General features: G+C 43.9%; 1 protein-coding gene across 2 annotated transcripts in view; it reads left to right on the forward strand.

Annotated features, from left to right (window-relative positions):
* Positions 1–1,539: 1,539 nt before the first annotated feature.
* CLIC5 (chloride intracellular channel 5) overlaps positions 1,540–15,926 on the forward strand; it is a 60,546-nt gene continuing 46,159 nt past the window's right edge. The window contains exon 1 of one of the 2 annotated variants that reach the window (XM_081855664.1): positions 1,540–2,095. In XM_081855664.1, the coding sequence (XP_081711790.1) occupies positions 1,631–2,095 (465 nt within the window). In that variant the 5' untranslated portion in view covers positions 1,540–1,630. Of the gene's footprint in view, positions 2,096–14,169; positions 14,535–15,926 lie in introns of those variants that run through there. The other variant, XM_081855665.1, reaches the window with a different exon arrangement.

Below are 15,926 nucleotides of genomic sequence, written 5' to 3' on the forward strand. Positions count from 1 at the left end.
ATCCTCTTTCTAGTGTATATACAGCAGAGGAACTAGCAGTAGACTCAGCATATACCGGTAGTTAAAATTTCTAGATCTACTCTCTCCTACATGGTCTCTGCGTTAGAATACACGAATAGGTGTTTTACTTAATACCTATTATTATACTCTAACTAATTTCCTTCCTGTAAAGCTTGAATGATCACATTCTTAAACAAAGTTATTTCCAAGGAAGTGTCTTCTGATAGTTTCCTCTATCTTCAGTACGAGCTAAAACAAGGAAAAGTGAGTGCCAAATCATATCCATATCAGTTTGAATTTCACAATTTTTTGTGTAAAGCTTTGTATGTACCGGTATATATGTGTGTATATTTAAATGCATTCTAGAGTCTGCTACATTTTGGTTTATGCTGCAGGCTGTCTTTCAGGTTTCAGTCCTGAGCTGCCTAGAGCTTTTTATGTCAAAATGTGAACTATAAATGTGCTTCAGTAGTGCTACTGAAGTCAGTTGGCAGTCAGTTCAGAGCTTTCAACACCTGCATTGTTTGTGAGATGTCCCCAAAAGTATTCTGCGCCAACTGCAGCTTCTGAGCCAGACCTTAAGGCAGCCTTGTAGAGGGAATTGTGCTGATTCAGCCATGAAATCACCAATAGTAGCCAGACACGGCCTGTTCAGGGACAGCCATACGGGGAGCCAGCCAAAACTGGTGAAAGGCACTCAGCTGTGGTTTCCACCTGGACTTGCACCAGCATAGTTTTCTCAAACTCTACCCACAGTCTACAAGGGGAGTGCAGTATCATGCAGAACAGTCCCCAGTTCTTGGAAAAGGGAGTAACCCACCAAGGCTCTGTCTTTTCAAGATTCAGGTTTATCTTATTCACCATCACCGAGTCCACCACTATCCAGACCCCAAAAAGCTGCACAGTCTCTCCCAACTCAGGTGTTACAGAGAAAGCTGTGTGTTATCAAAACATCTCAATTGTGATTCCGTCCCCCCCACCCCTATCATATGAATGTACCCCAGTCCTAATTGTTTAGGAATGTTTGTAAGAGTCCTCGTGTTTGTCTTACAAACTCGGTTAATGCAGTTTTTCTTGCACACTTGTGGAACACCGTCCCATCAGATGTCAAGGAGATAAAAAACTATGGAACTTTTAGAAGACATCTGAAGGGAGCCCTGTAGTGGGTAGTTTTTAATGTTTGATGTTTTATTATGTACTGGAAGCCACCCAGAGTGGCTGGGTATAAATAAAAGTATTATTATTATTATTATTATTATTATCTGAGACTGGTGTGATACTGGGTCCCTACAATGAGATGACAAGGAAATTCATCCTATATCCAGAACGGAAAACATTTTATTAGTCCTCCCATTTTTACAAAAACCATGGTGTAAAAATAGAACATTAAATTATTTTGAGAAGTGTGTGTAGGTACTTTGAACAGTGCAAGGGTTAAAGGAGAGCAAGTCAGGAGAGTGTTGATTTAAAGCTGTCTGTAAATGATTGCTGGTAATCTGTCACATGTAACAATACATACAGAAAGTATACCACAAACATTGCTTACTCTCACTGTTTATCTGTCACGGTTGCCAAGTTAGTTCCAAGTCTCAGAGATCACCAAAGCAGCTGATTTAACTAAGTGCCCAGCATGGAAAATGTGGGAAACACAGAGAATGCTAGACTGTGTGGAATTCCAAATTCAGAGGAAGCGGAACAAGTTTATGATCAAATCAGTGAAGACCTAGCATGCCTTTCTTTTAAGGCTGTGGCAGACTGCATGGATATGAGAAGTGGAGAGAGCCTGGAAAACAGCTATGTGGATTCTCTGTCATCTCAGGATAGCTGCAGTGGGAAAGAAGAACGAAATTCCTTTCAGAGAGAGATTTTTGCTCTGGAAGGTCAGCAACATCAGGAGGAGATGCAGCTGCTTAGCCCAGCACAAAGTGACAAAGGGAGCTCCTCTGCAAATAAAGCATCTTCAACCGATCACATTCTAAAGAAGATCCACAGCATGGCCAGAAATGCTCAAAATACCATCAGATTGTCCGGCAATAATAATTCAGAAGAAAACAACTTTCAGAAAGAGGACCTTCAGCTTTTCCTCATCATTAAGGTAGGTTTTTCCCCCAAGTATATACACAATTATGTGAGCACTCTTATCAGCTACAAAATAAAAATGCATTTTCTGTCAGAGTGGCACTGGGAGCTGCCAACATGCCAGTTAGCTAATGAGCACAGTGCATCTCCCAGGAAGCATTCACAAGGCAGGACCCTCAAAACTCTCCAGGCCAGGGCGCATGGCTTTCAGATGTTGGACAGAGCTCACTGGTGATGGTGTTTTCCCCTTGCTGGGGAACCAGCACCACCCCTTAAGGGTCCGTCACTCTGTCCCTATTAAGTACACAAATGGACAGCAGTGTGACAGGTTGATGCTCTTGTCTTTATTTATTTTACATTTCATGAACAATCCTAGCTTAGGTTCCCCTAATACTTTTTCTCATTAGTAAACACAATAGGCATGCTTTAAAGCTATTTTTTCTGTTAGTATACATTTTCCTTTCAGTAAAGAAGTAAGGAAGCAATCCAAATCAGATCCTAAAACACAGAAACATCATTAAAGTGCAATAGAAACAGCAGTTTAACTATTCTCAAATGAAAGTGGCACAATTGACCTCACTCAGTAGCTTCATATAGTTGTTAAGTAGCATTGGGGACAGAATAGATCCCTGAAGGATCCATAAATCAACTGCCATGGTGGGTGGGGGGGGGTCAAACAGAAGTCTCCCAGTGCTACTCTCTAGTACCAGTCTGGTGTACTTCCCTAATAAAACAGGATAGTGAAAGATACATTTTACAAGGAGAAAACTCACTAAGCAATCAACATTGATGGACCTTGATATACAGATATTTGCATGCAAAGCCTATGCATGTTTACTTGGCAGTAACTTCTGCTCTGTTCATTGGTGCTTACTCCCTGAATTTAGGATTGCAGCCTATGATACCAGTTGTTGAGGGTGGGAAGGATCCCCTGTGAACATCTCCCCCCACAATATAAGCCTGGCCATTTAATGGCCATTTTTAGCTGACTTGATTTATTACTATTGGTTCCATAATTTTAACACTGTGTCCCACACACAGGCCTGTCCCATATCACACTAGTTTGCTTTACAAAGACTGTTTCGGGGGAAACCCACAAAGCTAACAAATAGTTTCTGAGTGTTTGTGGCATGTCTGAACTTGCAGAGAATGAACAAAGGTTTCCATGGGGTGTGTTTTATACACAAAATCAAGCGATTCGCAAATCTCTGCATGCTTGCGGATCAGGCCTTACATTTTCTCTCACCTGCTCTTTTGCATATCATATTTTATGATGGTATGACCACTTTTAATTGTGAGCCACAAGTCTGTATATTGAGCCAGGGTAGGTATTATAAAAATTGTAAAAATTGCTTATGATGGGTTGCTTACATTAAGCTGCATGCATATTTAAGAGCACTGCAACACTGCCGCATTGTTTCTGCCTGGACAAGAGTTTTGCAACAGTCTTCTTCTTTGGCGATCACTTGTAGTCGAGTAAGATTGTCTTCCATGAACATGGTTTTAACAGTGAGTCCATAAGTGACTGTGAGGGCCAATTCTGAATCCACACGTCCTTCCACAGTGGGGACATAGGTTTCTGGGTGGGAGTTGATCGTGGTGAGGGTTTGCCAAACATGCCTTCCTCTTAGCACGTTTCTCCTTTTCATCCTGAGTTCGAGCGTCTTCAAAGCCCATGACACCTTTGGTAAAGGCTGTACTCCAAATGGAGCACTTGCAGGCCAGTGTTTCCCAGTTCTCAGTGTTTATACTACTTTTCTTTTCTTTTTTAGAATTGCCTTGAGAGAGTCTTTAAATCTCTTTTGTTGACCACCAGTATTATGCTTTCCATTCTTAAGCTGGGAATAGAGTAGTTGCTTTGGAAGACGATAGTCAGGCATCCAAACATTATGACCAGTCCAACGAAGTTGATATTGAAGAATCATTGCTTTGACACTGGTGATCTTTGCTGCTTCCAGTACACTGGCATTAGTTTGCCTGTCTTCCCAAGTGATGTGTAAAAATTTTTGGAGACACCATTGATGGAATCTTTTGAGGAGTTGGAGATTGTGTTTATAAGTGGTCCATGTTTCACAAGCATACAGTAAGGTTGGTAGTACAATAGCTTTGTAAACAAGCATTTTGATTTTCCTGTTAATGTCCTGGTCCTCAAACTCTGCCCTTCAATCGGGAAAAAGCTGCATTCACAGAACTCTGGCAATGCTGGATTTCAGCATCAATGTTGGCCCTTGTGGAAACGTAACTGCCCAGGTAGGAGAAGTGATCAACACTTTCGAACGTTACACCATTGAGTTGGATTTGTGGTGCTGCAGAGGGGTTGTTTTGTGCTTGTTGGTGCAGCACTTTGGTTTTTTGGATGTTGAGCAATAGGCCAAGCTTTCCTTAAGCTGTGAATATATTTAGGAAGGTTTGGAGGTCACCCTCTGAGTGTGCACACACTACGTTGTCCAACTATGTTGGAAGTTATGGTAACCTTACTCTTTGCTTTCAGCCTGCTCAGATTAAAGAGCTTTCCATCTGTTTGATATATGATTTCTACCCCAGTGGGGAGTTTCCCTTCGACAGTTGTAGGATCATGGCAATAAAAAAAATAGAGTTTGGGCAATAACACAACCCCATTTAACACCTGATCCCACTGTGAATGGTTCACTTTGAGAGCCATTGTTATCTGCGATTGTTGCTGTAATTTTATCATGGAGGAGCTGAATGATGTTCACAAATTTATCTGGGCAGCCAGTTTTCAGAAGGACAGTCCACAGGGCATTACAATTTACACTGTCGAAGGCCTTAGTCAGGTCAATAAACGCCATATACATAACCAAGGCTTGACTGTGTAATTGCTTACTCGGAAGAAACATTGAAAGTTCTGAGGAACTATGCTTATTCAGCATAAAGTATTCTTTAAATGGCTGCTTCATTGTTTTCACTGCCATTTTGAGGTGCTATATCCTTCCTTCTCATAAACGTGAAGCACGCTGAGATGGCAGTAAAGCATGCAGCAGTTTGATCAGAAGCAACTAATTCCTCCGATAAGAGCAATTAATTTCACATATTCATTCCTCTGAACATTGCATTGCTATTGATTCAGCTGGTGTCCATGATAGGTCTAATTACTGATGACTGTAGCAATAAAGCCTTTTCTTTGGCTCCTTTCTTCGCTGGCTCTGAAAAACAGTTGAGCAGGGGGCAAAGTTCCTCTCAGGCCTCAAGAGCCGATTGGCTGTGTGCTCGATACTTGATAATATCTAAGAATAGCAAGAGTATAAAAGCTCCAAGCACAGCAAATCAGGGAACTTATTCAGGCATTAGGTGCTCCTGCGATGACACTCACACGAGAGGAAGCATGAGGCTTCACTTGCTGGCCTTGGTCCGTCACCCCATCCTCGCCTTCCTCGCCCCCTGCTCCACCCCCCACATGGTGTGTGTGTGAAGCTCTGCAGAAGGGGGGAGCCTGCTGTGCACGTTGAGGCTTCCTGTGTGATTCTGTGCCCTTGTCAGGGTTCTCCACCATGTGGGGAGTCCCTCTGTCTGCCTACTTCAGAGCATCCACTCCCAAACAGGACCCGGCCGATGGGGCTGTGAGCCTGGGGCTGCTGTCCACCTCATGTGAGCGCAGTCGTGTGAGCACTGAAAGGTGCTTTTTCAAACATATTGCCAGTTGCATTGTGCTTACTTCATGTCAGGATGCACCCTAGGAGTGATGAGCCCACGCTGGAACTGCATCCATCCCATTTTGGGCAGGCCTCAACTGCCTCCATCTTCCAGCCCTGGGGATGCCAGGGGCTGTGGGGATTGGTGGACAGCTGCTCTTTGTGGCAAGCAGTGTGCTGCAGACTGGCCACTGGACAGGAAAGCTCTCATGTTCCCGTTGAGTTGTGATTGAGTATCAGGGCCTTCCTGTTGTCCTGCAAGTTCCTCTTCCATCCTGACTGCTGGCTTTCGGTTTCCAACTGCTGGCTGATCTCGGACTGCTGCCCGTGGCTCAGCCTTGACAGTAGAAACCTGTTATTCCTGCCTGAAGCTAAAGGGCTCTGCACTAACTTATCTTGGCTACAGTTGATGAGACCTTCACCACAATCCTGGGGTCAAACTGCATGCTAAGCCAAACCTTGACTTAGCTGCTGCACCTAAAAAGCTCAGTGAGGAGCAGAGTGCCTGCAGTCTCCTCTTCCTTTGGAGCCAGCAGGTTCATGAGTTATTGTTAAGCCATGATTTGCACATGCAAACGCGGCCACAGTCCCTCACAATTGCTACAACAGTCAGAAAAATCATTAAGTGGTCCACCAAGACCCTCAATGGTTTTCAAGTGGTGCACATGAGGGGTTGGAGTTAGGGAACCATGGTTTCAGATTGCTTTAAAATGATATGTGAAAAAAGGACTAATTAGACTGGCAAAGTTTGTGGAAACTTTAGCACAAAAGTATCAAGGTGTGACATTAAAAATGAATAAGGGCAGCAGATCTCGAAGGAGAGCAAGAGAGTGATACTCCTCACTAGGTCAGCAGTCAGGATATTATTCATTTATGGAAGGTATGCAGCACTGCCAGCACAATGCCAGTCAAACCCCTGAGCTCGTCATGCTGACTGAGCAGGCTCAGTCCTTACTGGGCTGTCAGGGTTCCCCTCCTTCGCAGGGCTTTCCCTGCTGTGCTTCTGCAAACACCCCAGTTCTCCAAAGGCTACTGGTCCCTCTTCTTCTTCTGTATGGTTGATTCTATTTTGGCCACCAGAGGATCCATACTTGGTCAATGAGTCCTCTTTTATAGGACCCTGCACACTGACTCTTCTCACTCTGTTGGATCTGCGCTGGAAGGAATTGTGAAAGAAGCAGGAGATGACCATTTCTGATCTGCATGGATGTCAGTGGTCATGTGATACTTGCGCAGACTGGGATAGGCACAAGCCAGGAACGTCAATGTAGCAAATGTACGTAAGAGAATGCAATGGAGCTTCTGACTCAAAGGCTGCAGTCCAAGATTGTCGTGTCCATCAGCCAGATCTCTAGTGCTATGCAGATTAGTGCAGCCATGTGTCATGGAACTGATTGCCTAGTGGGGCAGCTTCTCTTTGTCAACAGCAGTCAGTCCTACGGGACCGCCTCTCCTGGTATGCCCCACGGAGGACCTTAAGGTCGACAAATGATAACATTTTGGAGGTCCCAGGTCCCAAGGTAGTTAGATTGGTCTCAACTAGGGCCAGGGCCTTTTCAGCACTGGCTCCGACTTGGTGGAACGCTCTGTCACAAGAGACCAGGGCCCTGCGGGACTTGACACCTTTCCGCAGGGCCTGCAAGACAGAGCTGTTCTGCCTGGCCTTTGGTTTGGACTCAGTCTGACCCTTATGTTTCCCTCCCCTTATGGTTTTGATTTATGGGCCACTACTAAAATGAGGCCGCATTTTAAATTGTATTTTAACCCATATTTTAATTAACGTTTTTTCCCTTTTCTTCCTATTACGTTTTATTGTAACTTCATTGGTGTTAGCCGCCCTGAGCCAGGGAGGGCAGGGTATAAATATTATTATTATTATTATTATTATTATTATTATTATTATTATTATTAGATGATAGTACTGGCACTATATGCCTGGCATCCTGCTGGGTTCAGATTTCTTCTGTGCTTTTAGTACCAGCTCTTAACATAGGGGGTTTCAGAAGGAGAAGATGAACTCAGGTGTGGAAATGTACTTCTGTGCCCAAACCATTTTTAACTAGAGGCTCATCCAGACTTCCTTTTGCACACACTTTCCAAATAAAACTCTGTATCTCTGCCCTTAACATCCCGTTTTCTAAGTGGATCCTTCCTGGCGGGTGTTTGTGGAAGCGTTCAGTCAAGTGAGCATTCAATCCAAAATAATACATCCCTGCTGCAGGTAAACCACCAGCCCATATTATATTAAAGATTTGCAAAGTTTGTCATCAGGTTTCTTTTCCTTTTCATTCATTCGGGTTTTTTGGCCACTGGTATAAAACAGCAAAATAGTGCCCTCTGGAAGCTGTAACAGGAAACAGCAGGAGTGAAATGACTTGCTGCAGTGCTATTTACGGTAAATGCATGTGTATACAGTTATGTTCTAAATAATCACATTAGTAGGTTTGCCAATACATGAACTATAATCTTGTGGCTTCTATATATCATAGAATCATAAAATCGTAGAGTTGGAAGGGACCCCAAGGATCATCTAGCCCAACCCCCTGCAATGCAGGAATCTCAGCTAAAGCATCCATGAGAGATGGCCATCCAGCTTCTGCTTAAATATCTCCAAGGAAAGAGAGTCCACTACCTCGCGAGGGAGGCTGCTCCACTGTCCAACAGCTCTTACTGTCAGAAAGTTCTTCCTGATGTTTAGTTGCAACCTCCTTTCTTGTAACTTGCAGCCATTGCTTTGAGTCCTGCCCTCCAGAGCAGGAGAAAACAAGCCTGCTCCCTCCTCCATGGGACAGCCCTTGAGATACCTGAAGACGGCTCTCATATCTCCTCTCAGTCTCCTCTTTTCCAGACCAAGCATACCCAGCTCCTTCGACCGTTCCTCATAAGGCCTCATATGTACTGAGATTCACATGAGCAGGAGCTCTGTCCACACAGGCAGAGTGTTTTTCTCCTTCATAGTCATAGCTGTCAACGTTCCTCCTTTTTAAAGGGAAATTCCCTTATTCCGAATAGGATTCCTCACAAGAAAAGGGAAAAGTTGACAGCTATGTTCATAGTAGAGAATGGAGAGTGCTTGCATATATTAGGAGGTCTGTGTGTGCCCCAAGTTACAAGGAGAAGTGGAAAACTCATTATTTGCTAGGCAGGTTTTGCTGCTAACAAGGCATTTACAGACAAACGAGCTTCTGAGAGGCTACCCAGAGCTTGAGAGGTGAGATTTCCCCCCCCCTTCTTTCCTTTTGTTGAAATTGGGCAGGCTTCATCCCCTCAGAAGGGGTGACTATTTGTGTGAATTGCATCCAAATTCTGCCAAAAAAATCAAAAAGTTATATAGACTTTAGTTTTACTTAAAAAAAAAAAAAAAACAAACTATAAAGGTGCCCTGCACCTGAAGACTTGGATGGGTTTAATCCATTCTGAAGGGGCTTCTGTGTGTGTATTTCATGCACTTTGGCCCCAAAGGGAAAAGCCTCCTTTAGCATCTCCATTATGAGGCTTGTTTTACATAGAACAGCTTGGAAGCAGAGAGTGGTAACTTTCTAAAGAGAGAATTTTTTTAAAATGTGCAGATACAAGGTGAATTGCGGGGGGCTGTGTTCACTTCAGCATATTCAGGACTTTAGGTAGTAGTTACGCAACTGCTGAAAAGCTTTAATAGTTTTCTTTACAGTACAGCAAGCACTAAGTGGAGCTGGCCATTTAATCTGGTTTCCCCATAGTGACCATTGCATGATAACCAGCCCGTGGCCTTGTTTTTAACAACTGGCCAAGGGCTTCTTTTACTGCAGCTTTCCTATCTGTTCTCTGTGAGCAGATACTAGAACTGACCAGGCTCCCTCCAGGGCTGCCTGCTCCCTTGCTGAGCTGCCGCTTGGTGAATGGGCTCCAGGAAGAAAGGGGTCCACATGCCAACCCTGCCAGGGCCACTCTTTGCTGTGGTTGCCTCTCCAGCTGCTCTCCCCAAGCAAATGAGCAGGGAGAGAAGCAGTCGCCTCGCCTCCTTTCCCTCTTCCACGGGGCAACGCAGCAGAGATGCTGGTGGGCTCCATGCACCCTTTGTGTAGAACCCCCAAGCTAAAGGTGGTTGTTCTTTTTTAAAAAAAGAATTTTGTTGTGCAGTGATGTGCTTTATGCTCGGCCTTGCGCTCACCTTATCAAAAGTCTTTGCTGTGAAGTCGTACTTAGCTCAGGCCTATGAAAGATGATGACACCTTAAAGATGAAGTACAATGAAGTTTTCTTGCACAGAATGTGATTATTCCATTTCTTGAGCAGCCTTCCTGTTTTATTAATGTGGTGACATGATCATATTCTTCTGTATACTTCATAAGGGCAAATGACGAAGCCCTTGCGGAGCTGAGTTTATATTCATTTATATTGTGTAATCTGAAACCTGGATTGGTATAATAACTAATTGGCCTTGCTCACCAGCCTTTTCTGATGCAGTAAGATGAGCATGCACTAATATTTGTTTCTTAGTAGATTATTCTGAATGCATTATCAAAAGAAAAAATGGTCACCAATAAGACAGATGTGACCGAAGTTTCATCCCTTTGACCCTTGTCCATGTTGCCTGCTTAATGAGTAACTCCTTGGGTTATTTGTTGCAATTTTTAATGTCTTAACATATTTTACACTTGCTGCCCCTAGGCTTGTGTTTTACTTTGTTTTAAGGGTTAACTGTATTTTGCTGTTGCTTTTAGAAATTGCTGCATTGCATTTTTAATTATTACATTATTTGGCTTTATTATTATATTCTATGCTGCTCTTCAGTAGAAGAGTTGGATACAGTCAAGCCTTGGTTGTCGAACGTAAACAGTTCCAGAAGCCCATTCGGCTTCCAAAACGTTTGACAACCAAGGCGTGGCTTCCAATTGGTTGCAAGAGCTTCCTGCACTCAAGCGGAAGCTGCGTTGGACATTCAGCTTCCGAAAAATGTTCAAAACCAGAGCATTTACTTCCGGGTTTTCGGCGTTTGGGATCCGAAATGTTTGAAAACGGAGCCGTTCAGGAACTGAGGTTTGACTGTATAAATAAACTGTTGCTCTTAAGTTTAACTGACATTTAAGTGATTCATGGTTGTAATATGACAACACTTGGGCTATCTTCATAGACCGGTCAGGGCTGTTTATGAAGTGTTGTGTACATCACAAGGGAGTTGGGATAGCAAAAATGGGACAAAAGAGCTAAGATTTGGATGTTAGTTCCAATTAAGAGTTGTCACCAGACGTCATTCAAAGCAATTTTACCCTATTCTTCAGCTAGAAGTACTCCCAGAGTGGCTTACAGATTAATGAAAACAACACACCTGAAAGCACCTGAAGCAAAAATGTTAACATAAATTAGGAAGTTCCTACTCAGACTATTTGAGTTTTTTGATGTAAGCCAAAAGAGTTTCAACAAGGTTAGTGTTATGTAGTGAAGTTTCACCCTGGGCCAGCAGGGGGATACTGTATATAGTTTTCACTCAGGTCTGTCAATAGTTTTCACTCAGGTCCACATCAGTTATTTTAGGCGGGAACTCTGGGCTGTTGTTGCTACAATGTTGACAGCCGGCTGCCTATAAAAGCAGGCCGGCTGAGCTGTTTGCAGTCAGTTCTATTCCAGCTTACGAAATAAAGAGCTACTTGGAGAAATCGCTGTGTCGTCTGCTATGTCAACCCACAACTTAACAGTTAGGAATATTTCTTAGTAGGGGTCTGCATAGCTCTAGTTAAAATGGGTTTCAGTTTAACAAGGGAAGAGGGCAGGCCTCATGGGGGGGGTGGTGCCTCAGGTACCTCCACATTGACAAAATTATTCTTCTACACCAAACCTTTATTAGGCAATACAAATATAAGTTATCATAAAATATCCATATATAAATGTTTAGAATATATACAAATAAACAGCCATGTAAAAATATGTAATGAGGATTTTCATTGGACTTTCTTCCCACTAAATAGTGCCATTCACCACTCTAAGAGATACTATTGATAAAAACTGTTGGCAAAATTCAGGAAAACTTCCATTCAAGCGCTCCTCCAATGCACAAAACTGAACAGACAAATGATGTTAAATTATTTGGAAGTAAACAAAATATATGTGTAAACATAGTTATGATTGAGCTGTTAATATGTGGTGTTAAGTATAACTTGAAAGTAAGTTTTTAATACTTTGTGTTAATTTATACAATTATTTATGTGCTGCTTTTGGGTGCATAGCCTTCCCATGGCAACTCACAATATTGTAAAAGCACCATGAATACAATAATCTTAAATAACCAAAACTAGCAAAAGCAGCAACATTGACAGGGCCAGTTAAAAAAATTAACGGAGCCTATTAGACCAACTAAGCAGAGCTATAGTCTGCAACATAGCGCTGTAGGAAAAGCTGCACTCAAGCAAAGGTGGGGTTTTTTTAAAGGTGGGGTTGGAGGCCAGACCCCCCCTCTGAAAAGAAAGCCTGGCATGCGCAAGCTCTGTTGAAACAGGTGGGATTTTCTTCCAAGTTAATTGTGGCACAAATGGCATTCTTCTAAATATGTTATGTTACAGAGAGGCACTTGATAGCTGTTTCTATTAAGGCTCCATGGAGGGAGGATCCTGGCGTTTCACTATGGCGTTTAGATAACTCCTGGCATTCGAACAACAACACCTTCCAAATGAGCAGTACTCTTAAATTAAAAGTCTTTCCAAAATAAACTGATGCCCCGCAGGAGCATTTTGTCCCCCACACCATTGTAGCAATGGTTCCAAACTACAAGAAAGAAGATTCCACCTAAACATTAGGAAGAACTTCCTGACAGTAAGAGCTGTTTGACAGTGGAATTTGCTGCCAAGGAGTGTGGTGGAGTCTCCTTCTTTGGAGGTCTTTAAGCAGAGGCTTGACAACCATATGTCAGGAGTGCTCTGATGGTGTTTCCTGCTTGGCAGGGGGTTGGACTCAATGGCCCTTGTGGTCTCTTCCAACTCTATGATTCTATGATTCTTATTGGGATTTTGTTGTTCTTGTTAGAAGCAATGGCAGTGAAACATAGTTCAGATTTGTTCAGATGAGCTCTTCGTTGATATACACAGAGCAGGTAACAGACAAGGTCGGGGGGCTGGAAGAGCACCTTGTGTTGATCAGAACAGGCTCACTGACAGGACTTCTAGGCAGAAGAGTTCTTATTCGGCATGTTTGTTCTTTGCACTTGTCTCCTTGTCTCTGGCCCTGGTCCCTCTTCCACACGGCTTTCCAGGTGTTGTAAAAGCACCATGAATACAATAATCTTAAATAACCAAAACTAGCAAAAGCAGCAACAATGACAGGGCCAGTTAAAAAAATTAACGGAGCCTATTAGACCAACTAAGCAGAGCTATAGTCTGCAACTGCGGGGCCTGGAAGCTTCCCTGTGACTTCAAACCTGAGGGAGGAGGCAGAACTTAGCCAGCATGGTGTTGTCATTCACCTTCACTGAACCCTATAACTCTTTGAAGGAAGACTGTGTGAGACGGGGATCATAGATCCACAGAACTGCAGCATTGGAAGGGAACATGAGGGTCATCTAGCCTAACCCCCCACAATGCAGGAATTTTTCAGCCCACGTAGGGCTCAAACAGACAACCCCGAGATTAAGAGTCTCAAGCTATATTTTTCATATGTATACACCCAGAGGACTGCAGGTCATCCATCCCTGCTTTAAATGAATGGGAATAGCCAATTTATACATTCCAGTTGTTTTTCTGTGAAAATGCAGAACACAGGATGAAGTAAGAACAGTATAGGGGGGGAAAGCATTATAGTTGAAATGTAATACCTAAAAAAGATGGATTATGCTCTTATTGCTAAATAAAGTTCAACTAGTAAATGGCTTGCAGCCTCTAAGAAATAGATATATCAGTGCAGTTTTGAAAGCTTCAATCTCAAAATGTAAGACAAAAAACTGCAGGAAGATTCCTTGCCCACCTTCCCACTCCCCAAGTCACTGTGTGTGCCACTTCATACACACATTCTATGTTCCCCAAATGGTCTCCTCTTCCCTGCTGCATTGTATTTTATGCATATGTCACATTACTCTATGAGTTTGCCGAGAGCCTCCCTGCAGCCTGCCTCTGTATAGGAGAATGAATGAAAGGCAGAGAACGACATGTTTTGTTTTTAGCTCTGTGAGCCAGCAAAATGAGCAGCGTTGGCAGGAACCTTGGGGTGCACGTCTTTAGGTCCCCTCAAAATGTGTGTAATGGAAATAATATGCTTTGGAAGATAACACTGAGATTTAAGGAAACACTCTGATATCATGTTGTAAAAGCTGTGGCAGAGGGAAACACGTGGGGGATGGATTTCCATATAATGCTGAAAAGAAACTATTTGTCCTGAGGTACCAATAGCTCTCTGCTCTCCTGTGAGCTAACTCCACCCTCTTCTCTGGCACGGGGCTATTTTGGGCTGGCTGTGTGAGCCAGAGCTCTGACAGATGAGCACTCTGAAACACAACGCAGCACAGTTAGCACTTGTTGCTCCTGTGAACCATTAAACCGTAGCAGAGTCTTCTGATAAGTCCTCTCCCCGTTTTTGAAAATTCTCAGCTAGGAAATTTATTTTCTCTGCTAATAGAAGTTTCAGAAACAGCAAAGAGATGGTTTAGAGGAGGGGAAGAAAGCATTGCAAGCCTTCTCTTTCCCCCCTTATTATAAAAGGAAGCATAGCTGTTGTGGAGCTGGAACCTTTATTGCTTTGTGGTGTAAGCAGAACACCTCCTAGCTTGGGGGGGGGGTAAAAAATGACAGACTCATCTCCTGCAAATGGAGAAGGAAAGGACCCTGAAATCGAGCTCTTTGTAAAGGTAGGTGAGACATGGAAATGCTTTAACTCTCTTGTCAGCTGGGCTTCCACTGAATGCACTGAACTCTCCTGCTGCTGCCTGGCAGGGCTGACTTTGACAGCTCGGTGTTCCCTTGGAGGTGTTTCAGTTTTGTGCTTCTGTTCTCTTGCTTGTTCTTTTGTGTGCTGTTGTTTGCCTTCCTTCCTGCTTATTGCACTAGCCTTTGTTGTCTACGGTGCCACAATCTCCTCACTCGCGTGGGCCAGGCATGCCACAAAGAGCCACAAAGAGCCTTGCTTCCATCTTTTGAATTCTGTATTAGTGTGAGAGAGAACGTGTCCCTCTGAGGAAACAGGAGGGAGGGTCTCATCCCAGAAACCCCTTTGGCACCGCACACATCTGCATGTGAAAAACTCTGTGAACCCTCTCCCCTTCAATATATACTGTATTTGCAGTGTTACCATTGTCCATGCAGAAGTAAAAATATAGGCAGATTTTGCTATTGTGTGGAACCAGTTCACACTGCTGAAGTGTTTTGGTCATAGCTTGGTTCCACTTGTGTGAACTTCACTGAAAATGGTACTGACTGGGACAAAATGAAAGCTTTTGTGGCTTTTTATATGTGAAGTATTTTCACACATGTTAAGTCACTACATGTACCTCAGGCAGGTAGAAGAGCAGAAGTTCCTCAAGCTTGGTAAGCAGCAGACACAAGACCCCTGCCTGCAGATAGGAGCAGCATGTTCCTGACCCTTCGTCTCCACGCTGAGTAGGGTTGTACTTGTCACACAGCTTGCAGTCACGGGGCCTGCACAGATGAGTAGGCTGCCATCCTTGTGGAGAAATAGCAGGAAATGCTACTGGTCAAACCGTGTGCTCCCATGTGGTCTGAGCAAGTGGTGCTGCCCCTTTTCCTGCTAGACAGGGCCCTGTGGAGAGCAAAGGGAGAGCAGGAAGGCAGCATCGGAAAGCAACCAGCAGTGGCTGCAGCACATGGAGGACGTGGTGGGTAGAGAGTGCTGCTGCTTGTGTGCGCTTTCCGTTTCCCTGCCTCGGCCTTCCTCCCTCGGAGCCTTCCCTGAAGAAGGTGGAGTGTGTCTTGGGACTGCTCTGTTCTGTGGGCCCAAAGCAAATGTCTCCAGTCGTTGCAGTGGCAGGAGGGGAGATGCTATTATTTACCCGCAGGTGAGAGCACCTGCTTAACCTTGTGTCTGCTGCCTGGGAGACCCCAATCCCAGCTGTTGGGGGCAGGGCACAGTTTTCACATATGGCAAAGGAAGGAGGACACATCTGCAGCAGTTCTGCTTTGTAGCATAGCTCCCCCTCTTCCCTTGCATACCTGTGTGGGGTGATTTTTCTTTGACCCCCCACTAATAGGAACGGGGGGGGCTGGTTCGTGTGTTGGATACAAGG

Source organism: Podarcis erhardii (assembly GCF_964252035.2).
Source record: "Podarcis erhardii genome assembly, chromosome: 3".
NCBI classification, from domain to species: Eukaryota; Metazoa; Chordata; class Lepidosauria; order Squamata; family Lacertidae; genus Podarcis; species Podarcis erhardii.